General features: G+C 47.9%; 1 protein-coding gene across 1 annotated transcript in view; it reads left to right on the top strand.

Annotated features, from left to right (window-relative positions):
• The window catches only part of NAGPA (N-acetylglucosamine-1-phosphodiester alpha-N-acetylglucosaminidase), a 167,364-nt gene that overhangs the window by 126,051 nt on the left and 21,460 nt on the right, over positions 1-19,853 (top strand). The window contains exons 7-8 of the mRNA XM_078680175.1: positions 7,629-7,676; positions 8,528-8,656. Of these exons, the coding sequence (XP_078536301.1) occupies positions 7,629-7,676; positions 8,528-8,656 (177 nt within the window). The remainder of the gene's footprint in view (positions 1-7,628; positions 7,677-8,527; positions 8,657-19,853) is intronic.

Here is a 19,853-nt window from a genome sequence, read left to right on the forward strand (position 1 = left end):
TTTGTTTATTTCGAGGCTCTGATTTGGTCGCTCTTTTATCCTTTGTGCTTGCTCTGTGGCGGGGGGACTGTTGTTTTTTGTCTGGGATGGAGGGTAGGGGGCTGCGGGTGCTGAGCTTGGAACGTTAATGGTCTCGGGGATCGAATTAAACGGGGGATAGTTCTGCAGTACTTGAAGCGGCACGCCCCGGATATTGTTCTACTACAAGAAACGCATTTGGTGGGCAATACGTGCCATGCGCTGAATAGAAGAGGCTACCGTTTGGTGGCCCACTCTGGATTCACCACTGGGTCAAGGGGGGCGGGTATCTTGGTTAGGAACTCCCTCCCCCTCGAGGTAGATGACGAGGTGCTAGATGATAGGGGTCGCTATGCTGCTGTCGTGGGTCGATGGGAGGGGAAGACGATTTCAATTTTGTCTGTGTATGTTCCCCCTGGTCTACAGTCTACCACATTTTCGGATTTGGGTGGGGTAATCCTGGGGCTCCCCGATGGCTTGCTAGTAGTCGGTGGTCAGTGGAGAGGAGGATCGACACCCCTGTAGAACCCTCCCCACGTCGCAGTTATGGTTGGGCCGTTTCATGGATACACTGGGATTAGCGGATTGTTGGAGACAACTTCACCCTGGCCAGCTCCAGTACACCTTTTACTCGGGGGCCCATGGTAGTCTCTCGCGACTCGATTATATTCTTATCCCGGCGGCACAGATGGTCTCCGTGAGAGAAATTAGACATCTTGCGAGGGGGATTTCAGATCATTCCCCACTATGGCTCACCATTGATGTGCGGCTAGAGTCCGGGGGTCGTGTGGCTCCTATTAATCCGTGGCATCTTCGTAACCCCAACATTGGCAAGGAAGTGGTTAAATGTGTGGATTATTACTTTGCTGAGAATGAAGGGTCAGTATCCTCCCCTGTCACCCTGTGGGAGGCGTGTAAAACTGTGATCCGGGGTCAGACACCTTTGATTGCCAGCGAAAGGGGGCGCAGAACAAAAGAAGTGGTACGGCTTGAAACCGATATCTCTGAATTGGAAGAACAGATGGAATCTGTGATTACGCCTGCTAGCCTACACTCCTTGGCGCTTAAACAGTTTGAATACAGGGCTCTGGTGACTGATGCGGCTAAAGCGATGAATCGTGAACAGCAGGGACGCTTGTATGATTTGGGTGATAAGGCGGGGAAGTTGCTTGCTTGGCTTGATAAGCGGGATAGAGTGAATCGTGTTGTGCCTGTTATTGAGAGAGGGGATGGTGTGCGAGTTGTGGACCCGGTCGAGATCGTTGAGGTCTTTGCCCAGCATTATCGGAAGGTGTACTCGCCGGTATCGGACAGACCTGAGGAGGACTCGCACCTGTTGCTCCGCGATATCGCGTTGCCTAGCCTCTCGGATTCGGACAGAGAGCTTATGGAGGCGGATTTTTCTACCGATGAAGTAGTGCTCGCTATCCGTGCACTCCGTTCTGGTAAGGCTTCGGGCCCGAATGGTTTACCAGTAGAGCTGTATAAGTTGTGTCCTGATAAAATGGCGCCGTACCTTCGTCGGGCATTTTTGGCGTCGCGAGATCTCGGGCTTCTTCCCCGAGATCAGAGACTGGCGTCCATTGTGGTCATCCACAAAGACGGAAAGCCCCGGGAACATTGTTCGTCGTATCGGCCGATCTCGCTTCTGAATGTGGAGCCTAAGGTTCTTGCTAAAATTTTAGCGAACCGCGTGATCACAGTGATCGGCGACCTGGTGCACCCTGATCAATCTGGGTTTATCCCCCACCGCAACACTGCCCTCAATCTTCGCCGTCTCCACGGTGTTTTGGCGAGGGCGGGGTCTCTTGTGGAACCGGCCGTTTTGGTTTCCCTTGACGCCTCGATGGCCTTCGACACGGTGGAATGGCCTTATTTGTGGGCCGCCCTCGCTAAATTCGGCTTTGGTCCTAAGTTCATTGGCTGGGTTCGACTGTTATATGAACAACCGCTTGCGCAGGTGGTGGTTAACGGAAGGGCCTCGGATCCCTTTGTCCTCGGACGTGGCACAAGACAGGGCTGCCCTTTGTCGCCTCTCCTTTTTGCGCTTGCTCTTGAACCCCTTGCCGCGTGGCTCCGCAGGGAGCCCACGCTCCAGGGCATACGGTGGTCTCCTACCTTTGAGGATTGGGTATCACTTTATGCTGATGATATTCTATTGTACCTCACTTCTCCCCGTAAGTCACTGGGAGTCCTGTTTGATGTCCTGAGCTCTTTCGGGAAGAATTCTGGTTTGGTTATTAATTGGACTAAATCCTGTATTTACCCGCTCGCGGGTGGACAACCTTCTCTGCCTCGCTTCTGCCCTATCCCTGTCTCCAGTGGTGGTTTCAAATATTTGGGGATCTACATCTCTTTGGACCCTAAGGTCCGATTTGAGCGAAATCTACTGCCTCCGCTTGCCCGACTTCGGTCGGATGTAGCGGCATGGTGTGGACTGCCTCTTTCCCCCCTGGGGAGGGCGGCCCTGTTTAAAATGATGTCTCTTCCCCGATTCTTATACGCAATCCAGAACACGATGGACTTGGTTCCAGCTGGCTATTTTAGTGAAATCGAGGGTATGATGGTGGGATAGCTTTACCGGATGTCAAACGTTATTATTGGGCGTCCCAGTTGAGTGCTATTAATCACGCCATGTATGGCCCTGTCCCTAATCCCGCTTATGATATGGATAAGTGGCAACTCCCGGGGGGCGATTATAATAGAGCGCTCTATTCCAGGAGTGACAGGAGATGTTTGACAGGCCCCACTGCGGTGGCACTGCGTGTCTGGGGTAGTGCAACATCGGCCACGGGTTGGACTGATAAACTCACTAGAGCGACTCCTCTCTATGCAGCTGAGAGATTGGGTGGTCTGTGTTCCTCGAAGGGATTCGATAGGTGGGACCTTATCGGTATCAGCAAAGTGGGTGATCTTTGGGCCACCAATAGAGTCAAAACTTTTGACGAGTTACAACGGGAATATAAGCTGAGTGATAGGGAATATTTTCGATACCTTCAGATCCGCCATGCGCTCGATTCAGTTTTCCCTGCTGGCACCTCGATCCCTGAGTCTTCTCCCTTGGAGGATAGAGTGCTTGATGGACATCTCCCCGACAGCACTATCTCCCTCATATATAAGAAACTTATTAATGTCCGTTCGGACCTTCTTGTACAGCTGCGTGAGGCATGGACTGGTGACGGGCTGGAGCTAGACGATGAAGACTGGCAGGCTGCAGTCTCTGCCCCAAAGGAAGTTGCTATTCCTGCGCGTCTCCGACTGGTGCAGCTAAAGATTCTTCATCGCACCTATGTCACGGGTCCACGATTGATGCATATGGGTTACTCGATGGGTGGGCTATGTCAGCGTGGATGTTGTTTGCTTGCTACTTTCCTCCATATTATATGGGAGTGCCCGGCAGTAGTGGTCTTTTGGACTCGAGTGCATGAGGTGATGGGAGAGGTGACGGGCGTCGGGCTACTTCCTGAGGCCCGGCGCTGCTTGCTGAATGTTTGGGAGCCGAATGACTGCATCGTTGCCCAGACTCAGTGGTTCACACTGGGAAATATTATTGCCAAAAGAGATATTGCTCAACTCTGGGGGTCTCATAGGGCGCCACTGGTCTTGACCTGGGAGGAGAACATGGACTGGTGCATGTTTAGGGAAAAAATTGTATACTTCTCCCGGGGTCGGCCTCAGAAGTGGGGTAGGATTTGGGGTCCGTGGAATTCGTATCGTGGTGGGATTTGTGATCCTCCTTTTGTAGAGTCCCATGATGATACAGGTTCTCCCTGATTGTACGTTCCAGTAATTTTGAACTTTTGTTCAATGTAAAGTATTGCTCGCTCTTGGTCCCCACGCCCCGCCTCCATGATTTCCTGATGCTTGCTTTTCGTTGTCCCCCTCATGTCACACGTAGCAGCCCCTATATTGGTAAATTTGCCTAGTTTCTTTTTCTTTTGGGTTTTCTTTTTTGTTCTTTGTGTATTATAAAATGGAAACCTTTTATTCCTCCTCCTTTCCACATGCTCTTAACCACGTCATGCTTTTCCGCTGCCGGACCCTCGGGTTGTCGGCTGATGAGCTGTGTACTGCTTTGTTTTTACTGTTTCGTATTACTGGCCGGCCCTGGTGGTTGTAGGCCTGTATATGTCTTTCTTTTGCGAATAAAGGTTTAAAAAAAAAGTGATTAATAAATCCCTGCGTTATCTTTTCTTTTCAAATATGTCGATCTGAACCTTTTCAAACTAAGCGCTGTATTGCTTTGGAGTCTCTATCTGTCCTCTTCAGTATTACAATTATGTTCATATTCAATTCCTTGTGTACATATAACTTGAGTCTAGAAAGCTGAAATATTTAGATATGTCCTTTGTGCATGATAATGTCCACTACCACACGTTGGGCACAGAGAGGGTTGCTGGGCAATTTGTTAAGGAGTACATTTTTTTTCTGAATCCATGTATGTCTGTGCTTGGATGGCTGGCTGATGAAGGTGGAGTCCCCAAAGCTCATCAAGGAACACCAACATCAGACAATAACTCCCCTCCACAACCTGCGGGTTGCCATCAACGTACAGAAGACTCAAATCCCTCCAAAACTGAGGCTCATTTTTATTGCAGCAAAACACAACCATTATCAAAGCCTTCCCTTTTTCTTAGAGGTTCATAGTTTTTTGGGCAATCATTTCAATGTCTCTGACTAAAGCTTGAATTCGGGGACCGCAGGACTTGCACCTGTAAGACCTCATGGTCTTGTGCTTCCTTGTGGTACCTCATGTCCAATGGTGAATGATGGCCCCAAGTCGTGTCTAAGGAGGAAGTAGCTGCAACATCCAGAAAGTCTTGTGGCTCCAGTGCCGATTTTACAGTCTGTATCCAGATGTGCACTTGCAGATGGACTCCTCCTGCTTTCTAAGCAGTCGCCCATTCTGTTCACTCCGACTCTGTTTATTGTTCCTCATTGGAGTTGAACCTTGTTTTGACTTTCTTGATGGCAACTCCACTCGAGCCAATTCACATTTGTCAGGTTCAACTCCTTGCTCTGAAAACAGTTTTGTTGGTGGTAAATACTTCTGCTTGCTGGGTCTGAGAACTTCAGACCATATAGGCTTGACCGCCCTTCACAATTTTCTGCCTGGGTCAGTTGGTTCTTTATATCTTACACACATTGATTTCTGCACTCCGTTGGCCCAGGCTATTACTCTTCCATATCTCTATCCCTTCCCACATCCTACCAAGAACAAGGAAAGTCTGGATATGCTGAACCTAATGCATGCCGCGTTGTAGTTCAACCTCACAGGACCAGCTTTGTGGGCTTTGTTGAAGCTAAAATGGGCAAGGCAGTGACTAATGACACTATTCCGGGTGAGTTAATTCTTTGTATTGCGAAAAACATGACTTGGCTCTAGGGGAGGGCATTTGTGCTCATTCCGCCATGGCTGTTTCTATGGCTCTTTTCTGAGGTGTCCCGATTGCTGACATCTGCCAGGCAGCTACTTGGTTGTCATGGTATTGGTGGCTAAGTGGTCGTCAATGCATACATTTGCAAAACACTGCTGCCTCAGGCATGCAGTAACCATACTTTGCCCAGAGAGTGTTGCATGATTTCCTCGGCTAATTTTCACTAATCAATCCCTATTGCTAGCGAGGTACAGCTTTGGGACTCATCTAAAGGTGAAGAATCTGTGTAACCTTTGGTTACAATATTTATGGTGGATTCATAATCTTCTTGCAGATTCCTCACTTCTGCCCTCGACGAGTTAGCACTGTGATTAAAAAGGTTCCAAGATATGTAAATACGTTATATGCTGTATTTGTGGTAGTTGTAGCTCTCGCTTCCTCTCCACACATCCTGGATATCGTAAACTGACGCAAGTGCGTGGGTAGGCACATAATACACTGCATTGATAGCAAGTTCACAGGCAGAATCACTGGAGGGGCCTTGAGACCCAACCTGGCCATTGCTGGGGAAATATTTTCCAGACCGATCTGATGCCTGGAAGGAGTATTCATAAGGTGAGGAGTCTACAGCAAGATTGTATAGCTACCAGAAATATTGCTACCAAAGATAGGTAACTTTTTACTGCATACCATCACTGGGATAACAGTTGGTGCTGTAGCTCAAGCGAATAAGATTAATAGGGTAGTGTGTTAGACTCAATAATGAAATGCCAGCCAGCTGGTGCCAGGCCACTTCTGAAGAGCTGTGTCAACCTCCATATTTTGGTATAGTAGGGTGTACAGCAGGTAAGCCTAAAGGTAGTTCTGCTCAGGAACAGAACTATGCTTTGAACCATAGAATATTGGCATGCAGAGACTGAATCGCCACACCACCTCAGTATCTATGAGCTTGAATCCGATTAGCTATAGTGCCTCACTCGCCCTCCTAACCTTACAAGAGAAACAAGTGAATTGGCACCCCAGAATACAACACTCTCAACCTTTCTCAGAGATCGCGGTAACAGGACACACCCTATTGATTGCTCATTCGTGCTCATCCATATTAATATAAACAAGAGACACAAAGGAAGATTAGAATATTTATTCAAACTATCGTGTCCTAAAATGCAGTATTTGTGCCACAATGAGAAACCAAATGCATATTATAAATACTGTTAGCATGGTCAATAAACCATATATCAAAAAAGCCCTGTCATATTATAAGGCAGAATATCCTAACTCCCTCCCTTCTACTGAAGCTAAATCATTATCTTCATGTCTGGGATCAGTGGCAGACCCCGTACCTTAGCATACACAGATGGACATTTTACATCTCAGCTGATGTAGCAATCTCATCTCCGCACCCTTGCTCAGTGTGTGTGCTTTCTCAAACTCTTGTGCTCAGTTATATGACAAAACGTGTGTGCTCACAAACGTAAGCTGTGTTCTTGTGTTATGTCTAGGTGCTAGTGTCTGACCAGAGAGAATAACAAGGAGCATTGTTGTTTGACCTTGTCTAGCGTGTTGGGACTAAATTCCAGGAAAAGAACACAATGAAAAAATGTATGCTGGTTCCGCGTGAAAGTACAATATGGCACAAAGCTAATGTGTCTACATAGAAACGAGTGCAAAAGAAAATGCGGCCTACAATGTCCACACTTTGGCTAACATAGGGAAAATCACAACGGGCCATGTGAAACACTTGACAGTATTAGGAGTGCTTCTGTGGGAAAGAATTAGGACACACTAACAACCTCACGTCTATGATCTACTATTAGAAGAATAATAATAATAATCCACATTTGTAAAGCGCACAATCACCCGTAAGGGTCTCTAGGCGCTGGGGGCCGTCGGGAAGATTAAACAAGCTATTGCCCAGAGTCACAAGGTGCTGGGCTAATCTGCCGCCGGTGCCGGGGATCGAACCGTGATCCCCAGATTCCGGAGTCAGTCGCCCTGGCCGCGGCGCCACACCTCTTCGAATGACTGTTGTGCTGCAAATCTGGATTGTGGTGAGCTGAGGGGAGGGTTTCCCTTTATTGGTTAAGTTGAGGCTGCCGTTTAGTTCAGATTGACCTGCATTGAGGGAATGTTTGCACAGTTATCTATATTGATATTGTTTCCTTGCACTTCACACTTTTGGAGAGAACTTATCAGATCAATGAGTAAGAACATATTTTTTTCTCTCATTAGATGGATGTCTTTGTGATGCCGGCTGGACAGGCAGCAACTGCAGTGAAGGTACTTCGACTCAATGTTATCACCCGGGCGGATTCTTTGCCCTGTGCTGCCTGAAGTCTTTCTATTGATGTCAGCCTTGGCCCAGTGATGACTGGAGTTTTATGCTAAAGGAGTATTGCTAGCCAATGTCTTCGCTTCTGACTGCATCTGTTAATGTACTTCCTTTCAGTGTGTAATTCCAATTTTTCATCATGCATGCTTTTGCTGACATGAAGGTGTGTGAAAGTGAAGTGTTGCTATCAAGAATTGTGGAGGCACGTACACACACGGACTGCAAACATACATATATTGCAGTAGTTTGATGTTCTAACACACGGGCTCTTGGCACTGAGGAATGGATAGCAGTGGGCAAGAACCACAACACCTTATGTAGCAGTTAAAGCTGTTGAATATCAGGGCGTCAGTCGTTTAGCACATTAGTGTTGAAGAGCAAACTGTTGTCTGTTGAACCAGAGGAATTGATATAGGCGTTACCATCGTTTCTTCTGATGTTAATAGTGCTGGTCCAATACTGATTCCCCGGCTCCTTACATCCCTTGCAAACCTTTGTCAAGGTAGGCAAGTTATGGTCAACAGCAGTGCTGTCCACTGACGTTTGTTAAAAAGAGGATGAAGAGACAAAGCTAATATGTCTGGCAAATATCAAGCCTTTGAAATGGATCCAGCTGCTGCTTCCCTCCATTCTCCTCACACCTATATTGTGCTGCTTCCTCTGCAGTTTGAGATGCAATGGCAAGTGGTAGCATGTTGCACTGATGAGATTCAATAGCGTACTATAAAGCTACTTTATAGCTACCCTTGCACGTAGTGGTTTACTAAACCTTGCATCCTTTTCTTCTGTTCTATTACAGTGTGTTCCCTAGGGTTCTACGGTGATGGTTGCACCAGAAAATGCCTTTGTCAGAATGGAGGAACCTGTGATTTTGTCCATGGCTCATGTTCATGCCCACCTGGATTCCAAGGATTGTTCTGTGAACAAGGTACATTTCTGGGTGTGTTCTTGACCTGATTTTCCAGAGTTCATTTTTGAAGGAAGGATGAGGGGCGTCACGCTACCAGAAGGATAAACCAAACCTGTATGAAGATGTGCCTTTTTTATTTTATTTATAATATAGACAGCCTTTTGCCTGTCAGTGGTTTCTGAGCTCTTAGTCAACGACAAATTTAAAGAGGGACCAAACCAGAGTGGTAGTGGGGTGTCCAGCCTACAGCAACAGGGGTATTTTCTTTTTATTAAAAAGGTCTGATTTCAAACCTTTGCAGTACTTTCAGAAGACCTTCTCGGGCTGAGCACCAAAGAAGGGCATGCTTTGCTACCAGACCTCTTCACCAATCCCCTCCATAAATGTTGTCTTGTATCATTCAGAACAATAACTTATTTTGAGAGGCTGACATTAGGCATTCAGTATGATAGTAAGGCATAGTTTAGCTACGTAGTCCTGGTTGTGCATGTATTTATTTACAGGGCATAGGAAAATGCTATATTCGGCTTTCTGTTAAATAAGCAGTCTTTAGACCTCATGGCATGCGTGTTGGCATGTGTGTTGTGTTTGTGCTATTTGAGGTTGATAATTAGGCGGGCTACATAATTATGTTTTTGTAGCTTATTCCTTGCTTTGGATGGGGCCATCATAAACTACATTGCATTAGTCAATCCTGTTAAGGACGATTATGAGGAATAGAACAGCCCATCAGAGAGCTGGTGAAGTAAATTTGAACAGATGGGAGAACATGTTTCTTGTCACATTGTTAATCTGTGGAACAAACAATGGCACTCCACCACAAGATCAAGAAGATCTATGACAGCTTCGCAAGGCTCAACCACCCCACCCGCAACCACCACACCCGCAACCACCACACCCAATGGTTTCAGTCCCCAGCAGACTTTGACCAGCTGAACTACCCTCACCTCACACAACATCTTCAGGATCATGAAGAGCATCCACTCGGGAGCCCCCTCGGATCCCTGCCCTCACCACATCTTCAACAGTGCCGCCACCTCCACCACACCCAAACTCTGCCGCACCATCAACGGCCCCATCGAGTCCGCAACTTTCTAGGAAGACTGGAAGCATGTTGAGATCAACCCCCTGCTGAAGAAACCTTCTGCCCACCCTACGGACCTCAAAAACTACAGACCCGTCACTCTGCTCCCCTTCCCATCTTAAGTCAACGAGAAAGCAATCATTGCCCAACTCTCCAAATTTGTCGAAATGAACATCATCCTAGACCTCTCCCAATCAGGCGTCAGAAGCAACCACATCAGGCTTAAGAAGCAACCACAGCACTGAAACCACTCTCCTCGCCGCTACAGGCAACATCCGCACCTCCTCGACCGAGACGAGAATGCAGCCCTCATTCTCCTGGACTTCTCTGAAGCCTTCAACACAGTCTTCCAACACATCCTCTGTGCAAGACTCAATGACGCTGGTTTCCACGACAAAGCCTTAGAATCGATCCGCTCCTTCCTCATCGGCCGAACGCAGAGAGTTAGACTTTCACTTTTTTCATATCAGAACCCACAGAGATCAGCTGCGGAGTGCTTCAGGAACCCTCCCTGAGCCCCACCCTCTTCAACACCAACATTGTCCGCTTGCAGCCATCGTCTGAAGCCACAGACTCAACATAGTCTCCTACGATGACGACACTGGGCTGATTCTCTCCCTTACAGACGAATCCACAGCTGCCAAGAGCAACTTCCACGACGGGATGAAGGCAGTGGACACATGGATGTAGTACAGCTGCCTCAAGCTTAACTCAGACAAGACTGAAGTCCTCATCCTGGGTTCCTCCCCCTCCACTCTTGGTGGCCCGCAGCGCTTGCAACCCCCTTCACCCCCCACCCACGAACCACGAATGAAACCTTGGCATCATCCAGGACTCCACGAACTGCCAAATCAATGCTGCCTCGTCCTCCTGCTTCGACACGCTCTGCCTCCTTTTTAAGATCTTCCAAGTGGATCCTCAGCAAGTCCAGGAAAACGGTCACCCGTGCATTTGTCGGCTGCAGACCGTCCCGTCCCACACAACCAAGGCTGGAGGAAGATCCTTGTCCTACCTTTCTGTAAAGACTTGGAACTCCCTGCCTCTGCACCTCAGGCAATCCCCATCGCTGCCAAAATTCAGGAAGGACCTCAAAACGTGGCTCTTCGACTAAACCGTAGAATACCCCTCTTCCCCCCGACCATGCACCTCGAGACCCTAGTTGCACTTTACAAGATCCTGATTGATTGATTGCTGGATCTAGAAGGATCTATGTACAGATCGAGTCCGGACACAGCCACTTACTTTTATTTTCTTAATGTTCATTAGAGTTATTTGGGTCACGCAGCTGGATCACTTAATGGGGGATACTTTGTCCAGAGCATAGTTGCAACTTTACTGTCTGTTCCAGACTGTTCATAGGTGATAAGAATGATGGCAGGACCACATTAGAGAGAACATGGAGAAAAATCTTGGACTAGCTAAGGTTCAGGTTTCTATAACACAACATACCTTACTTTGTATGAATCTTTACATTTAAATGCATGTGGTCACAGTGAACGACAAGCTTAGAAAAAAAGGATTATGTGCGTGCAACTTAGGCAGCTCAAAAACAGAGAGAAGAGAAAATAAAAATGGTCTTTTGCTCTTCCTTCAGCCCACCACCCTCAGTGCACCTGGGGGTAATATATGGCTTATCCAATAAGTGGGATTTGGATTTCCTTTCCATCATTAAGTATTCAACATGCGGTGGCTTCATGGAACACAAGCAGTGTTTCATTTAGAGAGTTCCTAATTTTTAAATGAAGCTTGTGTGGTGATTTTAAAAGTTTTTAAACTTGTTCTGATTTGCACTTTACTTTGCACTGTTAGGGAGCCTTGTTATAGCTCCGGGGGTTGCACGGACAGTCGACTGGCTTTTCTGCTCAGGTTAGTATTCTAGACACTGACTCTGACACTCACGCTTACGCGCACGCCCGACTAGAAAAAGGGGAGGATGACGCCAGTCTGGGCCCATCCGCGTCCAGGGGCCATAACCCCTGCCGGTTGGTTTTACTAGAGGAAAGTATTCTTAGACCACGGACCAGCTTTACCTTCTTAGAGGGGCAATTAGGAGTAAGTGTGCTCATTTATTTTGCCTGATAGCAATTTTAGTCATTGCCCTCACTGTTCTTTTAAGCTGTGTCGCGATATTAAAGCTCCCACGGTTATATCCTCTCGGACTGTTTTTAAAATGTTTTTACTTAACTGCCGATCGCTCCCTAAGCATTTAATAGAAATTCGGCTATTGCTGGAAGAAAAGGGCCCTGACGTTCTATTCTTAACAGAAACCTGGCTGAATAGTGAGGCCGACTCCACTGTTGTGCAGGCGCTCCCATCTGGGTACGCTATTCAGAGGCTTGATCGAGAGCTAAGCAGAGGAGGTGGTATAGAAATTATTTATATCGAATTTAACTGCCACATTACAGCAAACCCGTTACCGGACTGTGAGACTCTCTCTTTTACAATCGGCCTATCCCATGTTTGTACATATTCTGGGATTTTAATATATCGTCCCCTATGCCAGCGTTTTGGCCCATAGGTTCACAGCCTCAAGCAGCAGTAAAGCAGCCATTTTAGCCGACATCTTTGTCCTGAAGTCAAGCAGAAGGGTGTAACGTACATCAGTGCCTGAGAATACATGCCTTAATAAGCAGAAGCAGAAATCCACGTCCATGAAGCAAATTGAATCTGGTCTGCTCCTTTCTTGGGATGTTGCACAGGCTTTTTCCCCCCTGGCTAGTGGCACCCACTTCGACTTACCATCCACTTAGATGCCTAGGTAGCGATATTCCTTCGCTGTTGTGGATCAGTGCCATACTGTCTCTTGTGAAAGATCACAAAATGTTGCCTTTGTGCAGTTGACTAGCAGACCATTCCTACTACATTAGTCAATTCTACACAGGGTTTTAAGGTAGCAGGAGAGTGGCGCTCGTGCTGGTAACCTTGTCGGGTGTGCACAAAAGGAGAACAAAAGCATATGGTGCTGCCAGGTCAGAGGTAGACCCAAAACCCCTGAATAGGAGAAGAGCTAATAGCCCTTCACTAAACAAACATTAACACAACAGGGCACACGTATAGAATCAAAAGTTAATACAATTGTGTTAAGTGATGTAGTCGACTCCGGTGGTTTTCTTAAGGGATGTTTTATGTCGACAGACTCCTTCGGCGAGAGACGAGCAACGACGTGGACCCTGAACCACCAGGCTCCACTCCACTATGGACGAACCCGCCCGTTTACTTACTTCCTTATTACCAGACGGCCACACTCCGCCTTTGATAACCCGCTAACCAGGTTGGAATTATCACCGGTCTTGGAATACTCGCACCGCGCGCTTTAAAGCCCTGAAGAGTCGCAGGCATTGACCTGTTGACGAAACACGTGTCGGCTGGCATTTTTTCCTCATGAACATCTTCGCATAAAACATCCCTTAAGAAAACCACTGGTGTCGACTACATCACTTTACACCATTGTATTAACTTTTGATTCTATGTGTGCCCAGGATTGTGTTAACATTCCTACTACATTATTAGTTAAATGACCCTTTGCTCTCCTGTGTTTTTGAGGTTGAAAATAACATGGTCTTCAGCGAAATAAAATGCAGGGATGTGGATCCCCTGCCTTGAGGAGAAACATCTTGATCAGACACAGAGAAGGTGATGGTGGGCAAAAGAACGATCGGTTGGGATGATACTCTGAGTGGGAACCAGTAGCAAGTAGTTAGACTTCTCCCATCACCTTTCGTGTGTTTGATGTACTGCCGTAAGTGACAAGGGTACACCCAGACATTAGTCCCGTGATCATCGTGCCACTCGAACTAAGCTATACCCAACAGAAGAAACCCAATCAGGGCGAAACCTATCTTGGTTGCATATGCTCCGGTTCAGGGAGGACATTACTTTGCAGGTCAGGCTGAACTATTCTGATTGGAGCAGGGTCAAGACTGATTTGCATATGGCTGGGTCGAAACTGAGGCGGCATGGTGGGCAAAAGAACAGTGGGTTGGAGTGCTACCCTGAGCCACTGTCAGTGCTTAGACTTATTGTAAGCGGCCTCCCATCACTTTTTCTGTGTTTGAGGAACGTCTTTCTCCTCATAGAAACTCATCCAAGTCTGAGATCTGTAAACTGATCAAAAAGGGAACCAGGATGCACTTTTACCTGACCCCACCCTACAAAGCACTTTCTTCATGCTGAGTCTAATATCATCTAGTGTAACAGTGACCTTTGTCCTCGAATGAAATCAAGAATAGCAAAATGAGCCGAGACACTTACTGAACCCGCCATTTTGGCCTCTCTTGATACTACCATGGCCTTCGACACTATCGAATGGCCCTACCTCTGGGCGTCCCTCTCGAAGTTCGGGTTTGGGCCGGGCTTCATAGCCTGGGTGAAACTCCTTTATGAGACTCCCCTGGCCCAGGTAGTCGTTAATCGCAGAGTGTCTTGCGTTTTTACGCTCGGACGGGGTACCCGGCAGGGCTGTCCGCTGTCTCCTTTGCTGTTTGCTCTCGCTCGGGAGACCTTGGCGGAGTGGCTCCGTTGGGAGCCTTCTCTGCGGGGCATCCGGTGGTCTCCTGGTTTCGAGGATCATGTTTCGCTATACGCGGATGATATCCTCCTCTATCTAACTTCCCCTAAAAAATCCCTTAACGTACTTTTTGATGTTCTGACCTCCTTCGGGACGAATTCCGGTCTTGTCATTAATTGGGCTAAATCCTGCGTCTACGTTTTGGCTGTAGAGCTCCCTCAATTGCCACGTAGATTTCCGATTCATGTGGCTGAGACCGGTTTCAAGTACTTGGGGATTTATGTTTCCCTTGACCCCTCTAGGCGCTACGAGCTTAACTTATTACCCCCCCCCTTCAGCGGCTCACGCTCGATGTAGCTCGCTGGCGTAGGTTGCCTCTGTCGCCCCTCGGTAGAGCGGCGCTTTTCAAAATGATGTCTCTACCCCGTTTTTTGTACGCTCTTCAGAACTCCTTTGACCCGATCGCCTCGGGCTACTTTTGTGCAGTTGAGAGCCTACAGAGACAACTGGTCAGGGACGGGCGTGCCCGTATTGCTCTTTCTAAACTCACGCTTCCGTGGTATGATGGCGGTATAGCCCTCCCGGACATCAGGCGTTATTACTGGGCGTCCCAGTTGAGTGCTATTAATCATGCGACCTACGCACCAGGCCCTGCCCCGGCGTTCTCTATGGATAAATTTATCCTGCTAGGAGGGACCTTCAACAGGGCGTTGTACTCGGGGAGACTCCCTGAGGCACTGACCGGTCCCACTAAGATCGTAGTGAAAGTGTGGCGCGATGCGAATGCGGCACTGGGTTGGTGTGGAAGGTTCACTCGAGCCACCCCCCTGTATGATTCAGAATGTTTGGGCTGCCTGTGGAGATCGAAAGGATTCGATAAATGGGATATGATTGGTATCAGCAGAGTGGGCGATCTTTGGTCGAAGGGTAATGTCAAGCCCTTTGCCACGTTGAGAGTGGAGTATGAGCTTGGTGACAATGAATTCTTCCGGTACGTCCAGGTCCGTCATGCTCTGTTGTCTGTATTTACTGCGGGTGATGATATTCCTGAGTCCTCCCCTCTGGAGGACCGTATCTTAGATGGCCACGTGCCCGACAGCACTATTTCATTGATCTACAAAAAGCTCATCAACAACAGAGCTGACTTGTTGGTTCGCCCCAGGGCTTTGTGGTGTGCTGACGGCCTGGAATTGGATGACGAGGACTGGGAGGCTGCTTTGTCCTCGCCTAAGGAAGTCGCCATTCCTGCTCGTTTGCGGTTTGTTCAGCTTAAAATACTCCACCGAGTGTATGTCACCGGGCCTTGTCTGGTTCGAATGGAGTTTTCATTGGATGGGCTATGTAAGCGTGGCTGTGGTATGTCTTGTACCTTTCTTCACATTCTGTGGGAATGCCCGGAGATGGTTGCGTTCTGGTCCCGAGTGCATGCTGTTATGGAAGGTGTCACGGGTGTGTTCCTGCTGCCCGAGGCCAGGCGCTGTCTGTTGAATGTATGGGACCCGAATGACTATAGCTCAGCACAGATTGTATGGGCGACCCTTGGAAATATGGTCGCGAAACGAGACATTGCCCAGCTCTGGGGTTCACATAGGTCGCCCACCTTATCCAAGTGGAAAGAAAACATGGACTGGTGCATGTTCCGGGAGAAGACTGTCTACCTTTCCCGGGGACGACCCAAGAGGTGGGGCAGAATCTGGTCCCAATGGAACGCCTATCGTGGCAATATATGTACCCCTCCAGATGATGTCACCATTGATACGTCTTCGTCCCCCGAATTGACATTCACCCTTCACTTATTGCTGTTGGTTTCCTTGTCCGCCCCTATCCCCGCCTTCATTGATACCTATGTATTTCTGTACTTTTGGAGCTCTGCTCGCACGACCTCATGATAATGTTCCGCTGTGCCTTTGCCTCGTGAAGTTTTATTTGTTTTTTTGTATGTCTGTTTAATTTCAATAAAATGTTCACACAAAAAAAGAATAGCAAAATGATATTGATGACGTAAGGCATTTTGTTCCAATACAGGTATTTGCAATGTTTCAAACTGAGTGAACTGTTCAGTGGCAGTTTCACTGTTGGGATGAAATATTACCTCCTGTATTATCTGAGGAGCGTAACCCACTCTGTCCTTTCCTGTTAATGCAGAGTTCTCCTTGTAAAGTCCTTTATCAGACCTACCAGACAGTGTGAGGCTCACACCCATATGCAACCCATGGGTATTAGTGCCACCTAATGGTGGGACTGGAAACTGCTGATTTGCATGCCTGGTAGCACATGAGTATGTCATACGCAGATCACTATCTTACCAGATTTATGTATTGTCGTCTTGCGGTGTGTATTGAAATCTGCTTCTCTAGTTGTCACTTGAACTTTTGTCGCAGCTAACCCGAAAAACGTATGCATCTCTTGTTTGCGTAACAGTATCCTGGTGCATACTTTTGCTTGGTATGCGACCATTGGTATGGAACTGTGTGGTATACATGCACCATTAAGGTTACCCTCTCCCGCTGGGGATACTGGATTTTATCACTGGGCAGTAGCATCAAGAGGAAATTAGGAGGACTCTGAAAACAAGCACAAGGAAGCACGCACTCTAGGGCCATGCCCCCTCCTGAATGGAGATAACACCTGTGCTCGTCCTTTGGAGGTGATGGAAATAACGCAGGCAGGTTAAAAGTACCTTATCACAAAGCCAATTTCTCCCTTTACTTGGTCACCTATTTCCAGCACCTCCCTGTTCTTGCTCCCTTTGCATTTCTTGCTCCAGCATAGATACCCCTTCCAAGTCTGTTCCCAGGTACCCCAGGAGGACCATCCGAATACTCGGAGAGGACATTGTCCCTCATCTTTAAAATATACAATGCCACTGACCAGAGGCGGATTGGCAAGGCGGACATTCGGGCATGGGCCGAAGGGCCGGTGCCTCAGTGCCCTCTGTGGGCCGTTTTTTTCTCCCCTGTCCCAAACCACAGAGAGTGGACTTGGAAATGGGAGAAAAAAAAAAACGGCCCACAGAGTGCACGGAGACAGACAGAGAAAATGAAAGCAGCCTCGCTGTGCGGCCGGACACCCCTGGCCTGCCAAGCAATGAAGCTAAGGCTGGGCTGGGGAGGGGTGATTGTTTGCAAGAATCGGCCTCCCTGGGGGCCAGGTGTTTCTCAGGCCTTTGAGCCATTTTCACCTCTGCCCGCCTGGGCCCCATGCAGCCCATGCAGCCCATGCAGCAAGTATCTAAAGCAAACAAAAGTGAGTGGTAGCATACAGTGTGATACCACAGAAAAGTGACGTGTGCAAGTTACAAAAGAGTAGCATACACAGGTACAACAGTAATACTACAGTAAATGGTAAACACTCAAACTGCCAGAACACACTGGGAGTGCACTTCCCATGCACCATCTTCACCTCAACCTCCCCCTGGCTACCTGGCTGTGTTTTGTGCTCCCCTGCCAGGACATTTTCCCGAGGCCTGGAGGGCTGATTAATTTACTAATTGCAGGGGCCTTACCTCTGTTCAAGTGCTCCTGAGCTGAAGGCCTGTGAAGGACTAAGGTTACTAATAGCAACAGCTTTGCTGCTTTTCAGGTCCTCCTGTGCTGGAGGGCTGGAATAATTTTGTGACAGAAAGGGGCATTGCTATTTTTTTTAGATGCTCAGCATGTACGCCATTGGCACCTTGGCCCTGTGTCCTGTGCAAGAACAGTATCCTCCCACTTTCATTCCTTGTATGTGCAAATGGTGTTTTATGAAAGGGCACGCCCCTTGAATGTGAGCCACACCCATTAAATATGGGCCACGCCTCTTGAATGTGGGCCACTTTGTTTGTCAGTGCCCGGGCCGAATTGTGATCCCAATCCGACCCTGCCACTGACCTAGTACTCAGTCCCATCCATCCCAGGATTGGATTGGATCAGGCAGACATGCTGCATTACCTGCAGGACCATTCTCAGAATCATCATTGCCTCCTTGGCGCTCCAACATTAACAGCTGAAATGATTGCTCCTCAATTAAGAAGTGTATCGCTTCACAAACAAGGACCCGCCAACTATTGAACCATAGCAGGGATCCCCATCTTGACAAATATTGGGGAGATTGACATGCATTGTCCTGCCGAAACGTCTGTACTTGACTTGTATCTTGACCCTTCAAATTCTGGTTTCTGAACAAAACCCAACTTGGGGACAGCAATGATCAAACCACGGGGTGTGGTGCTTAAGCAAGCAAGCAAACGGACACCTTGCAGCCTGATGTTGACATTTGAAATGTGAGAAGATGTTTGACTCAAAAGCCACGGTGTGGCATATATCATCCAAGGAATACTCAAGACTGTAGTAAATCTGCTTGAGCAGGTATTTCCAGAATAAAGACAACAACCTCCAGTTCCAGCTCTCCATCCAAGCAATAACAGCTCCAACACCAATAATATAGAACCGTGACGCCCATAAGAACAACATGCATGCCACACACGTGCATGTTGTGTGTGTGTGTGGGCTTGTGCACGTCGCCAGGCTTCATAAGTGACTCATTTTCTGCTGGGCCTAAATGTGCTCTGCTCTTGCATCGACGAATCTGTCCCCAGCTATGAGGGGCTACAATGAAGTTGAACAATAATAGTGCCCGCTATTTACAGCATGTAAATGGCAGAGGCATGACGCATTGATTATTGTTGATGGGCCATTGATTATTGTTCTGGTTTTACTATTAATGTAGACAGATCTCGCTGTAGCACAGTTGCAAAGATGTGACTGCCGGAGCGGGGCTCTTTGCCTGCTCAGCTCAGGAGCTGGGGGTCCTTCCTGTGACGGGCTCACCCTGTAGCAATGAACTGGAGACTTATTTACACCTCAAGCACAGGAGCGGGGCCACGCGACTGATCAGTGCTCCTGCCTAACCCTAGCCACGTGTATGCTCTGAGCAATATTATAGGAGCCACGAGTAAGGGTGCTCTTTAATATGTCATACAGTCTGGTGTCAAATGTATTTATTTATTTTATTTTAATTTCTTATATCGCGCTGGACTCAATCCCATAAGGGTATCTCCGCGCTTTGCTAGCAAGAGAGTTATCGAAGTCTTTAAAGTGCATTAGAGGGACTGAAATGCTTCCTGGAAGAGGAGTGTTTTCAGGGCCTTTCTAAAGGATAGGTGGTTGCTGTTCATCCTTATTTCTGTGGGAAGTGTATTCCACAGGGCAGGACCAACCGCTGAAAAAGCTCGGTCTCCCTGCCTGGATCTTTTTGTTGCAGGGGGTTTTAAGAGTGCTTGGTTACTTGAACGGAGTGACCGGCTAGGTTGGTACAGTTCAAGAGCTTGAGAGAGATATTTAGGACTATCCCCATATAAGCATTTGTGGACCGTACAGCATATTTTGAAACTGATACGCTGCCGTATAGGGAGCCAATGTAGCTCTACCAACAAAGGCTTAGAGGAAGTCCTGGCCGGCGCACCCATGACCAGCCTAGCTGCTGTATTCTGGACCACCTGCAAACGTCCTACTGCATCAGCGTTTGCTAGCGTCAGCAGGCCGTTGCAGTAGTCCAGGCGGCTAGTAACCAAAGCCTGCACGAGTGTCTTCCTGTAGGTGTCAGGAAGATAAGGAAATACTCGTCTTAGGAGGCCAATAGTGTAA

The sequence above is a fragment of the Lissotriton helveticus genome, chromosome 3_1, assembly GCF_964261635.1.
Source record: "Lissotriton helveticus chromosome 3_1, aLisHel1.1, whole genome shotgun sequence".
In the NCBI taxonomy this organism is placed as follows: domain Eukaryota; kingdom Metazoa; phylum Chordata; class Amphibia; order Caudata; family Salamandridae; genus Lissotriton; species Lissotriton helveticus.